The sequence below is a fragment of the Lutra lutra genome, chromosome 5 (assembly GCF_902655055.1).
Source record: "Lutra lutra chromosome 5, mLutLut1.2, whole genome shotgun sequence".
Classification (NCBI taxonomy): Eukaryota; Metazoa; Chordata; class Mammalia; order Carnivora; family Mustelidae; genus Lutra; species Lutra lutra.
This window is the reverse complement of record NC_062282.1, coordinates 11,222,224-11,238,023: the sequence shown is the minus strand read 5'-3', so window position 1 is coordinate 11,238,023 and position 15,800 is coordinate 11,222,224. Positions and strand designations below refer to the sequence as shown.

Here is a 15,800-nt window from a genome sequence, read left to right as displayed (position 1 = left end):
TAATTTATTAATTTTAGTTTAAGCAGCAAAATCATAGAACCTAATTTTAATTTACATTTTGATTACCAAAATCAGTGATTACCGATTAAGTGACTGCTTTCCCTTGAATTTATTTACTTTTTATAATTCATTTATTCTTCAACAATTTTTATGGTGCTTCTATGCAAACCACTGCTTGGGGATACAGCTGTGAACAAAACAGATGAAATTCCTGCTTTCATGGAGCCCTTTTCAAGTGCAGGATACAGAAGAGCAAATAAACAAAAATGGCAAAAAACCAACAATAAGTCAGGTGGTAATAAGCTCAATGGAGAAAAATTAAGAGGGTAATGAAGAAAAGGCATAACTGACAGAGAGTTGTGATTTATGTTGATGGACAGGGCTGACTTCTGTGATTACATCTGAGCAGAGGAAGTGAAGGAGCAAGCCATGTGAATAACTTTGGGGAAGAGAATTCCAGGCAAAGGGAACAGTAAGTGCAAAGGCCCTGAGGCAGAAACTTGTTATGATAGTTGGAGGAAGAGGGAGATGTTGCATTGAAGTTCATCTAGTATGTTCTTATGCTGAGGGGGAAGGAGAAAAGGAATGGTTAGTAAGCATGGTATCTGGGGAAGCAGAGGAGTCGTGATTTAGAACTCAGGTTATTTGATAATTCTTAAGGAGAAGGGGAAATACTGTATTCACTGAAAAGGGGTTAATGATAGAAGCCCGTTTGTCTTCAGCGTGAGGGCATGTGGTCAGGGAGTTGGGTCAGTCCCTGTGTCATTTGCTTTGTGCTGTAGAAATCAATGCTATTAGCTGAGTATGTGGGAGAGGAGGGTGTAAAGATTTGAGGATACAAGGATTTGAGGATACAGCTGATATGGGGGCTAGTAGAGGAACATGATATAGTCATGTAGAATCACTCTGGGGTAGTGTTGGGGGTCTGATAGTGTTGGGGGCCTGACTGAATTTGGGGAGCACAAATTCCCAGTACAACACCTGCATTGCCTTGACTTGTGGATGCAGGTGGAGAGGGTTGATTACCTGGTTTGTGTGGTTTGGGCCTCTCCTGTCCTGAGTGGGGCAATGGAAGGCTGAGGGAGTGACAGAAGTAAGGATATTTGCAAAAGAATGGTTGAACTGAGAAACCAAGTCATTAGAAAACAGTGTGTAGACGGGCTCTCTGCTCAGCAGGAGCCTGCTTCCTCCTCCTCTCTCTCTGCCTGCCTCTCTGCCTACTTGTAATCTCTGTCTGTCAAATAAAATAAATAAAATCTTAAAAAAAAAAAGAAAACAGTGTGTAGAGTGAGGGATTTATAATACAGATTTTAAAAAACATAGAGCGATCTCTCAGAGGACAAGGAACTGGTTTCTGTGGCATGAGATGAACAAGCCTGGGCAAATGTAGGTCTTGTGATTATATATGATTTGCTGACAAAACAAATACTTTCTGAGTACTTACCAGTCTCTGTTCTAGTATTTTATGTACATTATCTTATGGAATATTCCCAACAACTTAGGTAGGCTCTACCATAGTCACCACTTTTCAGATTGGGAACCAAGGATTTCCCAAATCATGCAGAGCTAGGATTTGAACCCAGGAATTTTGGTGCCAGAGTCTATACTTATTATTGGATGGTGCTAACTCTATCCCATCTCTTACCCAGTCGCCAACCCACCTTTTTTTTCCTGATGGTCTCAAGGCTAGGGATGGAGTTTGGTAGTTGGGTGAAGTTCTGAGTTGGGAGTGAAGTTCCCAACTTGTTTTATATTTTATTTGATGATAAAGAAGTTTAACAGTTTGTTTCAGGACACATCAGAATGTTCCTATGTCAATGGTATCAAAACGCTCTGTGCCCTGCAGCAGTAGAGTGGAGGTGAAAGTCATTGGTGATGAGGAGGTAAATGAGCCATGAAGCTGATGTTTGGAGTAGATGGTCCATGAGCACATTAGAAGAGTCTCAAGATGAGTGATGGTGGGGCAGGTGGAGTGATGAGGAACTGGGGGCTGTGACCAACTAACAGAATCTATTCTTGCATGGACTTATTGTCCAGCCAGGTGGTAAATTGCTGACTGTCTGTATCATCTGTCTCTATCTCCATCCATCCGTCCGTCCATCCATCCATCCGTCCGTCCATCCGTCCGTCCATCCATTATTTATCTATCTGTCTGTACAGAATTGATTCCAGTGCCCCAGTCATATTAGTTTATATTTGTTAAATATCATTCTTGAAAAAAATGGACTCTCCCGGGAGGGGAGAGGAATCTGAAATTAATTAGGGGCTGACTGTGGCTTGTTGCCAAAGGTGAGGAGAGAAGGAAGGCTGGCTAGAGCAGGCTGATGTGAAATAAAGGACACTTCATGGAAAGAGAGGCTGCTGATAAACTTTCAGAGGTATTTCCCCCACTGTTGGAGAAGTAAGTGTAATTTTGGTCTGTCTGTGCTGTTCAGTAGATTCCCTATCTTTGATGTGTTCCTTTACAGGATGCCTGGCCCAGGTTCATGTGAGGGTTGTGGCCAAGCATCGTTGGAGGCCAAAATCCCATCTAGAAGCTGAATCTATGACATTACTATTGTTACTGCTGTGGTCTCAAGAGCTAGACAGATATGACACCATGTTCTTTTTTTTTTTTTTTTTTGATAGGACCTTTGTGTAAAGGGTGCTCAGATACTAAATTTTAAAAGCTCGTTAGTGGAGGAAGCAGTAAATGAGCTAATAAATATGTTGCTGGATGTAGAAGTTCTATCCAAAGAAGAAAGTGGCGTAGTGTCTAATATGAATAGTGCTGACTCAAAAAATGAAAGTTCAGGTAAGAGATGGGGTCATGGAAGGGTCTTATTTTTCTAGGACATTACTGAAAACTAAAATTTCACTTTCTATGTAGTGATTAAATTCACCCTGCTGTAAATACTCTCCTAATTTTATAAGGATATTTATAAATCTGAAATTATGATTCTGGGCATATTGTCATTCATCCCGCTATTTTTGGTTAAACTGCACACATGTACCATATCAATAGAGTAGGATGCTTGATGGATTGGAATTGCCATCCGAGTACCTCTGCCTATACTAAAGCAGAACTTCTGTAGAACAGATGAGGACACTGAGACGCCAGAAGGAAAGTGATTCTCCCAAGGCTTTATGGCTATTGGTGGGGGAGAGAGAGCATCAGAACCCAGGTCCCTGAGGTCTGGCCTTGCCTTTACAGCCATAGCTCCTGTCTCTCCTCCTGTTTCCTCACACTGAGTAGGAGAGGCCTTCGTCAGCCCATCATGTGCCCCAATTTCTTCTTCCTGTTCTTTGATGGACTCACCTTCTAGGAAACCTGACATTTAACTATTATTCAACTTGCATATAATTATCTTAGTTTTCTTCTCTTTAATTACAGTAGATGGTTCTTTCTTTCTCCATCTCTCTCAATCTTCTCATCTCGTAATAGCAAAGAGAGAAGAAGGAAAGTCAGACACCTCAACACCATCCCACAAGGCCCTGGCAGGCCTCCTGCCTTTGGCGACAATCCTGAGAAAGAAGAAGGAGACTGAGATGTTAGAGGAGGAAGCCTGTGGGTTGCTTTCCCATTTCAACCACCAGAACATGGATGCGCTTCTGAAAGTTACAAGGAACACACTAGAGGCCATCCGCAGGCGTATTCATTCCTCCAACACGACAAACTTCCGGGGTAATAATTCCGCACAGTTTGCCTACTGGCAGCCCAGGTTGTTGCTTGTGTGTGTGTGTGTGTGTGTGTGTGTGTGTGTGTGTGTCTGTTATTTTTAAATAATTTAAAAAATTCATCATTTGTTGAGAGCCTCCTTGTAAGAACTTTGATTATCCCAACACTTCTGTGAAGTAGATCTTATTAATCCGTACTCTCCAAAACAGAACATTTCTTTACTACTTTTGTGTCAATTTAGTACTTTCCAGCTGGTTTGTTCCTTCTTAATACAATCATTTTCTCGACAGCAAAATTCAGAAATGGGTGTTGCATCTCCCAGATGAACCACAAAAATCCATCAAATCTAGAGACATTCTGAAATTAAATTTTCAATTAAAAATGAAAATACATTATTAATTCAAATTGCAAAATGATAGGGTAATAAACCCTATTTATTTTGAATATTGGCATTTAAGGGGAAGTGTCCCTAATATTTAATTAAAAGTAGAATAAAAGTGGATACATTGAAGAGATTTTTGATTGGTAGCATGGAACAGAAGATAGTGCTTTTATCTAACAAAGGGATATTATTAGAACTTGTCAAACATTGGTTGATGTGCTGAATATTAAGTCACGCGTCTTCCCCAACTTTATATATTGCAGGTATTTTCAACTATATAAAGTTACATGCACATGCATGCGTGTGGACAGACAGACAGACAGACACACACACACACACACACACACATTTATGTATTTATTCCTATACCAATAGTTATACCTATATGCAATTTGAAAAGCCCCTTGGATATAGATGGTGAGTTACACTTTATTTCATCTTCACTCTTTAACTGCTCCCAGTTTGGGTTATACACACTGTGGTAGAAAAGACATATGTTTTATGTGAAATTCCAAACTGGTTCTTTGTTCTGAGGTTGGCTTCTTCTGACAACTCTTGTTGTTCTTCATGCCTCGCTTCCTTACTCCACATGTAACTAATTCGTTGGGAGGCTGGTGTGTGGACAGCCTCATTTGAGGTGTTTTAGATCAGCAGAAACTCTGTCGAGTTCCACTGAACTACGTTACAATGAACAAAATGAGTCCCTTGGTAGCTTTCATTCATCCCCCAAATATTTGTCTGATAATGTATGTCCTATGTGTTGTTCTAGGTGCTTTAATTTTCCTGGCTTAAAAGGAAATAAACCCCATTTTAAATAAAAAAATTGTAAGCCTTCCCTCTTTTGTGTTAACCCAGACAGTGAGAGTGCATCTAGGCTGAAGCACAAAGGCCTGCCCATTTTCCGGGCAGGCATCACTCTGGCCATTCCCAACATCGCCATGGTCCCTGCCTTGGAGGACATACAGCAGACACTGAACAAAGCCGTGGACTGCATCGTCAGTGTCACCAAGGGGGTTAGACAGTGGAGCAGCGAGCTGCTGTCCAAGGTGGGTGTGGGGTGAAGGCATCATTGCATATGGAAGGTGCCACTTTTATGGATGGGACCGAGCTGAAAAATATCCTTTTACTTTGTAGAAAAAGATGCAGGAGAGAAAAATGGCTGCTTTGCGGAATAATGAAGACAGTGATTCTGATGTTGAAATGGGAGAAAACGGACCTCAAGGTGAATGTTCCTTTGGTTCATTTGAACCATTCATTGAAAAGCAATGTTGAAGGAGCTCAGATGGATTTTTCCCTCCATGCAATTCTTAAATCAGTGTTGATTGGAATATTAATATATGAGCCTATTTTAAGTTAATGTAATATAAAAATCCATGTGTTTTAATCACACCATTATAAATTGTGTTTCTTTAGTGTATATGTCCCAGATGTGGCTGCCTCACTGATTTCTGGTCCAATGTAATGCTAGGAATAGGGGGATAAGAAGGACTTCAGTCTCACAGTTTAAAGAGAAACTTGTCATCCTCACAATGAATATTTTCTGAGATTTAAGACACATTTTGTGTCTTAACCCATTATGTGTCCTGTTGTGCTGACATGTTGTGATTTTTGCTGTATATCTCATGGTTTTCATTTGTAGTCTGTAAAATAAGAGAACATATGCTATCCAAGTCGCTAATGACATTAAATGTTGCCCTTAGTCCTGCAAACTCTAAGGCAACCCTGCAAAAGGCAGACCCCATGTAATTTTCAATTTTTCTTTATCTCCGTGTATGATAAATCAACGAACCATGAGAAGAAACTGAAGCAGGTTTCTCTTTAAAATTGTCTGTTACTGAGGAGGACAAAAATAGCTCAAAGCAACTTGGCCCACAACTTATGGAATTATTTATTTAACCCAAAAAAGCATATGTTATTGTGTTCATTTCAATTTTTATATTATTTGGAAACATAGCTTTATGTCCTAGAATAGTTTAAAATTCAGAATTTTCTAAGCTCAAACTATGCTCAGTCATGAGTTATATCTGAGATTGCAAAGAAAAAATGTTTAATGAGAAGCTGTATATATATTTTTGTCATGACAAAAGAGAGTTAAAAAGAGAAATTGTCAAAATTTATGAAAGGCAGTTAAAGCAGCACTTAGTGGGAAAGTTACAAAAGAGGAAATACCTCAAATCAATAACTTCATCTTCTATCTTAAATTATCTTCAAGGTTACTAATTTTTTTTTTCCAGTGACAAATCTGTTGAGGTCCTCTCAAGAATTCCATTTATGTTCTCCACCTTAGAATTTGCAGTTGACTCTTGTTTTTCTGTTTCATTACCAGTATTCTCTATTTCGTGAGACACAATTCTCACACTCTCCTTTAATTCTTTAGAATGGGTCTTCATTCATTTTCTGAACATTTTATAAAAGCTGATATAAATTTTGTCTAGTAATTCCCATAGTTGGGTTTTCTCATGTGTGGTTTTATTGAATGCTGTTGTTACGTGTGGGCACTGCTTTTCTTTACCTTTGCGTGGTTTACTGGTTTTATTTTTGTTGAAAACTTGATTTTATTTAAAAGGATTTTATTTATTTGTGTGTGTGTGTGAGAGAGAGAGAGAGAGAGAGAAGGCACACAGGAGCAGGGAGAGTAGCAGAGGGAGAGGGAGAAGCAGGCTTTTCATGGAGCACGGAGCCCAATGTGGGGCTCCATCCCAGGACCCTGAGATCATGACCTGAGCCGAAGGCAGATGCTTAACCAACGGAGCCACCTAGGTGCCCCCCAAATTTGGTATTTTTAAAAAAGATTTTATTTATTTATTGGACAGAGATCACAAATAGGCAGAGAGGCAGGCAGAGAGAGAGGGGGAAGCAGGCTCCCCACTGAGCAGAGAGCCCGATGCGGGGCTCGATCCCAGGACCCTGAGATCATGACCTGAGCTGAAGGCAGCGGCTTGAACCCCCTGAGCCACCCAGGTGCCCCCCTAAATTTGGTATTTTAAAGAATATAATGTGGCAGCTCTGAAAATCTGCTTGTTTTCCCCTCTACCCCCACCCCGCCCCAAGAGTCTGTTGTTACTGTTTTCGTTACTGACTGTATTGACTTTCCTGGGCTAATTCTGTAAGACTGGTCTTTCCTGTGGTGTGCACTACTGTGGACTCTGGCTGGTTAGTTTGAAGGTCAGCTAATGATTGCGCAGAGACTCCCTAATCCTTTCAACTGCTAAGGCTTACACCCTTTGCCTGGCAGCTGTATGGGTGCTGGAGCACCCTGAAAACTCGGGAAGTTTTCAGCACTGCCTTAGCTTTTATTTACTTGATTGTGAAAGGCCCAAGTAAAAGACTGGGGCATTTTAGGGCGTTCCTGGGCATGTGGATAGCTCTGTACAAGATGCATGACTTTCTAGAGCCCCGGGGGATAAGTCAAGGCTTTCCAGTGCCCTCTGTGGATCTCTCATTCCCCAGATCTTTAATTTTTTTGGTCAGCCTTTTGTTTGGCTCAGCGAATATCAATGTCACAGTCGTCTGTGAAGTTAATTGTTGCTGATGTTTTCTAACAGATGCCTTGGTGATAGGCATTCTTTCCTGCCCTTACTCAGTGAGTTCTGAGTCAGGTCAAGTAACAATAAACTCTGAATGGGTCTTTTCCAGAGAACCTCCCAGTGGATCAAAGAGTGACAATTCTCCCAATGCAGTCTGGCCCCTCCGGTGACTCCTAGGTTGTCTAGGTTGTGGCTGTGTTTCTCAAGGCTACCACATTGCCAGGGAGGGGGCTGTGGGCCTAAGGAAGTTAAAACACCTCAAAATTCACCATTGTTACCCCGATTTTAGCATTTTTTCTTGAATAAAGAAGCACCACTTGGCTTGTTGCCAGCTTTGGTTAATGTCCAGAGTTCTGAAAAACTGGTATTGATAAATGTTCCCCATTTTCAGTTGCTTTTGCAAAGAAGCAGACTGTCAGAGGTCCTTCCTTTACAGAAGTGTCTTCCTTTCAGAAATCCCCTCAGTGTTTTAAAGCATATTCTCTTTGCTGTTGAGATAAACTTTTCTCTTTCTCTCTCTCTCTTTTTTTTTTTTTTTTTTTTGCTTTTAGATACCTTTGAGGTAGCCTCTGTAAACTTACCCATTCCCGTACAAACCAGGAACTATTATAAGAATGTGTCCGACAACAAAGAGATTGTGAAATTAGTTTCCGTGCTGAGCACAATCATCAGCTCCACCAAGAAGGTATGTCAAGAGGGCTTGACGTCAGAGCCCTGTGCTTTACAGTGTGTGCCTGTGTGTGGCCAAAGGTCACAAGCTTGTCCTACGCACAGCCTGTGGATTCACCACTCTGCCTTCAGGGCCGGCAGTGGGGGAAGCTACGGAACCTGGGATGTGGTCAGCAAATGTTCGTTTTAACTTAAGATTTTTCTTCCTAGATTGCAAACTGAAAAAGAGCGATTATTCCTACATTTCACATTGTGATCTGATGCTGTAAACCTGCGTATTCACTGATTTAGTACACATAGACTAATTGTTAAACAATTTGGTATGTTTCAAAGCAAACTGGTGTTGCAATTCACTTTCAGAGAATCAGTGATACCAGTAGTGACTAGTATCATTTGAAACCTAGTAAGATTTATAGTCAGTTTTTCAGACGTGTATAGTCAAGTAAATCTCATAAACCATCAGCTGAAAATTTATGTGTGTTGCCACGTGGAAATAAGATAATACAGAGGACAGAGCAAATAGTAGTGCTGTTGGTACAAACTTACACTCAACAGGGGTGTAAATTCAGGTTAACTTTTCTTCCATCCCGCTCTTCTCCCAGCGGCCCTGTTTTTATTCAGGTGAATTAGTTCTTGTCAAAAGGGTTCAAAACCCTGAAGTCAATTTCTACTTAAAAACAGTCTATATTCGGGACTGGAAGAGATGATGCTGAGTGAAATAAGTCAAGCAGAGAGAGTCAATTATCATATGGTTTCACTTATTTGTGGAGCATAACAAATAGCATGGAGGACAAGGGGAGATGGAGAGGAGAAGGGAGTTGAGGGAAATTGGAAGGGGAGGGGAACCATGAGAGACTATGGACTCTGAAAAACGATCTGAGAATTTTGAAGGGGTTGGGGGTGGGAGGTTGGGGGCACCAGGTGGTGGGTATGGTAGAGGGCACGGATTGCATGGAGCACTGGGTGTGGTGCAAAAATAATGAATACTGTTATGCTGAAAAAAAATAAAAAAATTAAAGTAAAAAAAAAAAAACAAAAAAAACAAAAAAAAACAGTCTATATTCACGTTACCCCCAAGACCTGTTGACTCTTTAAAAACATCTCTCAGTATTGAGGGAATGGTTGTCACTCAGCAAATACATCTTTTCTGTTAGTCAGTTCAGAGAGAATGAGCTTCGTTTGTTTGGAAACATTTTGAAAAGCTGCCATTGCTGTAACCATGTGAAGAAATATTATTAAAGTTTAATTTCAATGTGTTCCTGAGGGAACTGGAAGCTTTTACATGTATGCGTTTTCAATTTTCCCTTCTTAATATATTGTTGATCCTATATTTAATTTTGCCCTAGGGACAGTGTCCACATAATTCAATTTAACAAATATTTATCTAGCGCTTACTTGGTCAAGCTCCACAGAAATGATAAAGGTAAGTAGTCTATGATGATAAGAAACATTCAGATATATTTTCGAATGTTGCAGTAATCATGGGAAAATCAATAAGATAAATCAATAATGAAGCTCATTACTTTCACTGAATATAAGCAGCCGTGATTATGAAAATCGCAGGGTAAGTCATAGCAGTCGAAATTAGCATACTGCTGGCAACAAAATGGTTATCTTTGTGTTGTTTCTGTTGCATTGGCTTTTCTATTATATGAAGGAAGTGCCAATCTTAGGCACTTAGAATAACTCGAAGGACTTTTTCTGGATTGACGAGATGGATGAATTGCTTCTGGAAGAGTAAATACACACTTAGGCATCGTACCAGACATGACCATTCCCCTGCAGCCAGGGACCCTTCTGGGTGATTCTGCCTCAACCAGGGAAAATCCCATGATCCCAGCCCTTTTCTTCTTGCCACAGCTGATTGGATCAGAATGTAAATCTGACCTACTTTCAGCAGATCCATAAGCTAGCCATCAACTTACAACCCTGCCTGCCTTGAAAGGATGAGCAGGACTGAACCATCAAAATACCCTTGGCAGGAAAAATAAGCAAAACAGCTGTACACATGCAGTGCAGGCAGTTCTTCCTTAAAGTGCCAGGTTACCTCCACTTTATTTTATTTTTTATTTTTTTAGAACTTTTGAAATTAAGTTTTTATTATAATTCCAGTATTGTTAACATAGAGTGGGTACTGCCACTTTAAAAACTTCCGATTTATGGGACGCCTGGGTGGCTCAGTTGGTTGGACGACTGTCTTCGGCTCAGGTCATGATCCCGGGGTTCCAGGATCGAGTCCCACATCGGGCTCCCAGCTCCATGGGGAGTCTGCTTCTCCCTCTGACCTTCTCCTTGCTCATGCTCTCTCTCACTGTCTCTCTCTCAAATAAATAAATAAAATCTTAAAAAAAAAAACCAACTTCCGATTTAATAATGAGTGACACTGTGAGAAAAGATAAGTGAGAGTCTAAAACTTATTTAGTTAGGGTATATTTGTAATATTATAAAGATTAGAGAATGTTGAAAGAACTCAGGGTTCTGGAATTGCTACCCATATTCAGGCATCTTTGATAATCTGTAATTCATTCGCCAAGACATCATATGCTTGTGAAGTCCCCATGCTGTGGCACTTCTTCCTGGGTTATGAACGTCAGCATCTCAGCCCGGACCAGGGGACTGTTTTGGTGAGGATAAGTAGTGGCAGGCTTAGCTTTGTGTATTTTCATGAGTGAGACGTCTCAGTGGCGGTTAAACCTGAAGCTGTGAGAGACATTTTAGCGGCCTGTGGGGAATGGTGGGGTGAAGCTGCTTGGTTTTCTTACAGGTTGGTAAAATTTGCTGAAGTGATTGGGCCATTGAGAATGCTGTCGGTAATGTCATGTTTTTTCCAAATAATGGCATTTTTAAAAAGAGATTTTATTTATTTATTTGACAGAGAGATAGCACAAGCAGGGGGAGAGGAGAGAGAGAGAGGGAGACTCCCCTACTGAGCAGGGAGCCTGATTCGGGGCTTGAACCCAGGGCTCTGGGATTGTGACCTGAGCTGAAGGCAGATGCTTAACTGAGGGAGCCACCCAGGTGTCCCAATAATGGCATTTTTAATTTCATCTCAGTTTAGAAAACTTTTTCTCATGTAGATGTAACTCTGAAATTGTAAGTCAGTAGCTAAAGTTGATCCCCAACAGGTATAAACATTAGCAATGAGGAGCCAAATCTTTAATTATTCATAGATAATGATTTTCTGTTATGTTAATCTGTGAGGCTAATCTGAAAAAAAAAAATAGGGCTCAATGAGAGTTAAATTAGTTGTTAATTGAAATTGTAGGCATCTCTGCTGTAATACAATGAGTGTATTCCTGAAAATCCTCTTGTGCAAGGTTGCACGTTTAATTTAACATGGATTATGAGAAAAACAGGCTTGAGGCAGACCATCGAAACCAGGAAATTTTGTTAATCACTGTAGTTAAAAAACTATGACAATCACAGTAAAATATACACCCATTTAATAAGGGTAGAGTAAGTAAAGAACTTCATTATCAGAAAGTGAAAGAAACTTGGTGAACTGGTGGGTTTGAGAAAGGGTTGAAGATGCTGTTAGAGAAACAAGGATACGATATAGAAAGACCATGTTGGACTGTGCAAAGAACATTCTCGAAATGAAGTGGTGACCAAATTGGCCCCAAAGGAAAACGTGGTGTAAGGACTGTGGCTCACAAGATTGTGCCCCTCCTTGGCTGCTGCTTTAGCTGGTACAGAACAAAGTTCTGGGAAAAATAGCATTTGATGTGACCTCTTCTTTATGTTGGCTTCTTCTCTGGTTACCAAATGTGAGTGAGCCAGTTCATCTCACAGAGACACACTTTATAGCAAAGAGAACTATTTATGAAAAAATGAATTTTGGGGGGGCCTGGTTGGCTCAGTGGGTTGGGCCTCTACCTTTGGCTCAGGTCATGATCTCAGGGTCCTGGGATCGAGCCCTGCATCGGGCTCTCTGCTCAGCGGGGAGCCTGCTTCCCTTTCTCTCTCTGCCTGCCGCTCTGCCTACTTGTGATCTCTGTCTGTTAAATAAATAAATAAAATCTTAAAAATAAAAATAAAAAATGAAGTTTTAAAACTTATATGCCATCCATAGTCACTTATAAAAATAGTGGGAAAATCTCCTGTTTACAATAATCATTTCATTGAAAAATACCTAGGAACATACATGATAAAGAGTATGTGGAGTCTCTATGAAGATTCCTGTAACAGTTAACAAGTAATTAAAAAAATTAGAATATTTGGAAATATATACTATGTTCCTGGATGGGAAGATTTAATATTGTACAGATGCCAGTCCTAATCCAATGGGTGTATACAGTTTATGTGATTCCATGCAACCTTCCAGTGAAGTTTGATGCTGGATATATTCTGTTTGCCTCTCCAGACCTTATCTCTGCCCTCTGACCTTGGGGAACAGATTTATAGATTTCCATTGAGGCTTCCAATAGATTTGACCAATGAGAGAGTCATGGGGGAGGTCTGATGCTGGTGGTAGTGTGGAGAAGAGGGAGGGGAAAAGAGCGATCTCAGAGTGATTTTTCCCATAGCACCCTTGGTGTGGCATGATTTCTAACTGTGGTTTCTGAACGAAAGGCCAGCTCCAGTCAAGAGGCTCTCATCCAAAAGTGTCTTCAGGGACTTTCTTTTTCTAGTTTCTAGAAATGATCCCCCTCTCCTTTCGGCTAGGAAAGCTAATAGTTTTGTCTTTGCTGCTCTTGACTTACCGTGTCCATGATGTACCTAGTTCCAGTTCTATGGCATTTCTAACTACTCACACAGCTCACTAATTAAGGGTTGTAACAGACCTGTGGGAACCAACAGCAGTTGACCAACATTCATGTATACATCCATTTCCGCATCTTTCCTCTCAACACAAATCTGTTATTTGTATTCTAGGAAGTTATTACATCTATGGATTGCTTTAAACGTTACAATCATATTTGGCAAAAAGAGAAAGAAGAAATGGTTATGATGTTTATTATGAAAAACCCCTTGCTCTCTGAATTTGAATCTCAGATTCTCTATTTCCAAAAGCTAGAGCAGGAAATTAATGCTGAGCCGGAGTGCATCTGTGTGGGTGCTGTTGCTCTGTACACAGGTTGGTTCATTTTCTCTCATAAAAATTCAACAGTATTGTTCTGTCTCTTTATCTAGATTAGTATTCCAGAGAGTCTAGCTATCTTTAAGATTGACTTTCCTTTTATGGGCTTTAAGTTTAAGACCAATTTGTAGATTTGTTTTTAATTCCCTTCTGCATAATTATATATTCTGTACTATTTTGAACACATTGCTGCTAAACCTTGAAAATAAATGCTAATTCAGAGAAAGAGGGTGTGCATGTTGTATTTGGAATCAAAATTTACCCTTCCTTTAATAAATAATTATAAACATTTGAGGCTTATCTCCAATGGTTTTGATAATGTACTTTTTTCTTTAGCGTTTCGAAATATGTTCTGAATTGTTGTGAGACAAGCTTTATAAAATGAATGAATACATAATGAGTAGGAAAATCTAATTTTTTTTTCAGTTTGATTTTCTTATGTACTACAAGGTAAATTGCAAAGTATTTATTATTGGTGAACAACAGCACTCTGTCTTTTCTTACTGGTTCAAATTTTTCAAACTGACCTGTGGACATTTGGGTTTTACAGCTGACTTGAAGTTCACTCTGACTACTGAGACAAAGGCCTGGATGGTTTTCATCGGCCGTCACTGTAACAAAAAATACAGGAGTGAGATGGAGAACATTTTTACACTTGTTGAAGAATTCAATAAGAAACTGAATCGTCAGATTAAAGACCTAGATGATATTCGGATTACTATGGCGACACTGAAAGAAATCAGGGAGCAGCAAATCTCCATTGACTTTGAAGTGGGACCTATTGAGGTAACTGATAATTGTTTGTTCATTTGGGAATTATCTTCACATGTTGAGTGATATTAGCTGAAGTATTGTCTAGGTCTGGACTGTAGTTACAAACGGATGTCTAACAGAAGAACAGTTTCGGTAATGATGATATCTAACTTTATGGGGTACCTTCTGTGGGTCAGTTCTGGTCCTTTATGTGACATCTAAGCTTCCTAAGTGCACAGCCTGGGATGGGGATTTCTGCACAAGTAATCTGTTGATGAGTGCTCACAGGAAAAGGGGGTGAGAGAAACAGGAATGATGAGGTTGGGTGAGGGGTGGGGTAGCTAAGTGAGAGTGTGATACTAGCTGTAGACTGATTTCTGCTTGATCCCATGGGGTGCTCTAAAGCATGAGATATATCACACAGTTAGCCCTACCTTGAGGGAAGGAAGACTGCCCTCTATACCCACAAGTCAATTCATCATTGACCATAATTTTCCCCTGAGGAGGCTCCCATTTAGTGGAGAACAATTTTGCAGGGAAAGAGGCAGCTATGATCTCCAAAGACAGCACTCCTAGCAGCTGTGATAGGAATACCAGCTGGTTAACGGGACCTGGATGGAGCTGTGGGGGAGGAAAAATTCATCCTCTACCCTTCATGGTGTTCTAGCTGATTTTAGAATTAAATTGACATGAGATGACATCATTAGAATTAAATTGACATGAGACATCATCAGGAGAAAAACCAAAGTTTTATTATTTATATGCAAAGGCCCAGTAATGAAGTTATTAGTAATCAAATTATTTAGTAATGAAATTACTAAAAAAAATGAGCAAGACAGGCAGTTTTTATGCTTTTTAGGCAAAGAGACAAGAAATCTGTGAGGAATTGACAGATCAAAGAAAACTTCACTTTGGGAGCTTCAGTTAGTAAGGAATTCTAAATGGAATTTGGTCTGTGGTAGTAAACCAGTAAGAAGTAACAAGGGTTGTTTACATAGTTTTTTTTCAGCTCCAACTGTCCTATTTTGGTGATTAGGATGTCTCTTTATCTCCTGGTTCAGAGTGGGTACCTTTCACATAGAAGATTGATTTTCTGCTTTCTGGAGACAAATTGGGAAAGGGGTCAGCTGGTTTGGATTAGCTGATTCTTAAGTGACTCCTCTTTAAAATAATAAATGTGGCAAAGTGGCACATTTTGGGGTAGCCTGCTCTTGGTCCCTACAGGTGCTAACAGTGCCTGTTCATGTATTTATTTTGTATAGTCTCATTTAATCCTTACCAAACACCTACTTTAACATAAGGAAACTGAGGGTCAAAGAAGCAATGCAGATTAGTGTTACACATTACTTTGGTAGTTTTATTGTGTCATATTTTCTCCTCTATATGAATATGTTTGCTCAGGAATGGTTACTGTGTTATTCTTTTTAAATGAGACCGATATGATTGTAGCATTAAAATAATTCCAGAAAAAAATATCTCTATCACACCATAACTTAAATGTCTGGACTTAAATTCTGATGGTGAGGATTGTATACTAGTCTCACATTTTCTGCATCCCTCTTTGAATTTTGGAAAATTTCAAATTAGTATGAAAATGAGTCAGATGACCATGTGTTTGCACCATCGCTGTGTTGGGTCAGGAAAATTATATGGTCCACTGTGCCCTTTTTGGGAATTGAAACATAAGGTAAAGAGTCCCTGCTTTGGGTAGAACCAGGAGCATTGCTGGGG

At 39.9% G+C, this 15,800-nt stretch overlaps 1 protein-coding gene across 5 annotated transcripts in view; it reads left to right on the top strand.

Moving 5' to 3' along the window:
* DNAH5 (dynein axonemal heavy chain 5) overlaps window positions 1–15,800 on the top strand; it is a 277,211-nt gene that overhangs the window by 96,343 nt on the left and 165,068 nt on the right. For 4 of the 5 annotated variants that reach the window (XM_047730540.1, XM_047730537.1, XM_047730539.1 and 1 more), the window contains 7 exons: window positions 2,629–2,794; window positions 3,422–3,664; window positions 4,896–5,086; window positions 5,175–5,262; window positions 8,119–8,252; window positions 13,112–13,313; window positions 13,867–14,102. In XM_047730540.1, coding sequence (XP_047586496.1) covers window positions 2,629–2,794; window positions 3,422–3,664; window positions 4,896–5,086; window positions 5,175–5,262; window positions 8,119–8,252; window positions 13,112–13,313; window positions 13,867–14,102 — 1,260 coding nt within the window. The remainder of the gene's footprint in view (window positions 1–2,628; window positions 2,795–3,421; window positions 3,665–4,895; window positions 5,087–5,174; window positions 5,263–8,118; window positions 8,253–13,111; window positions 13,314–13,866; window positions 14,103–15,800) is intronic. The other variant, XM_047730538.1, reaches the window with a different exon arrangement.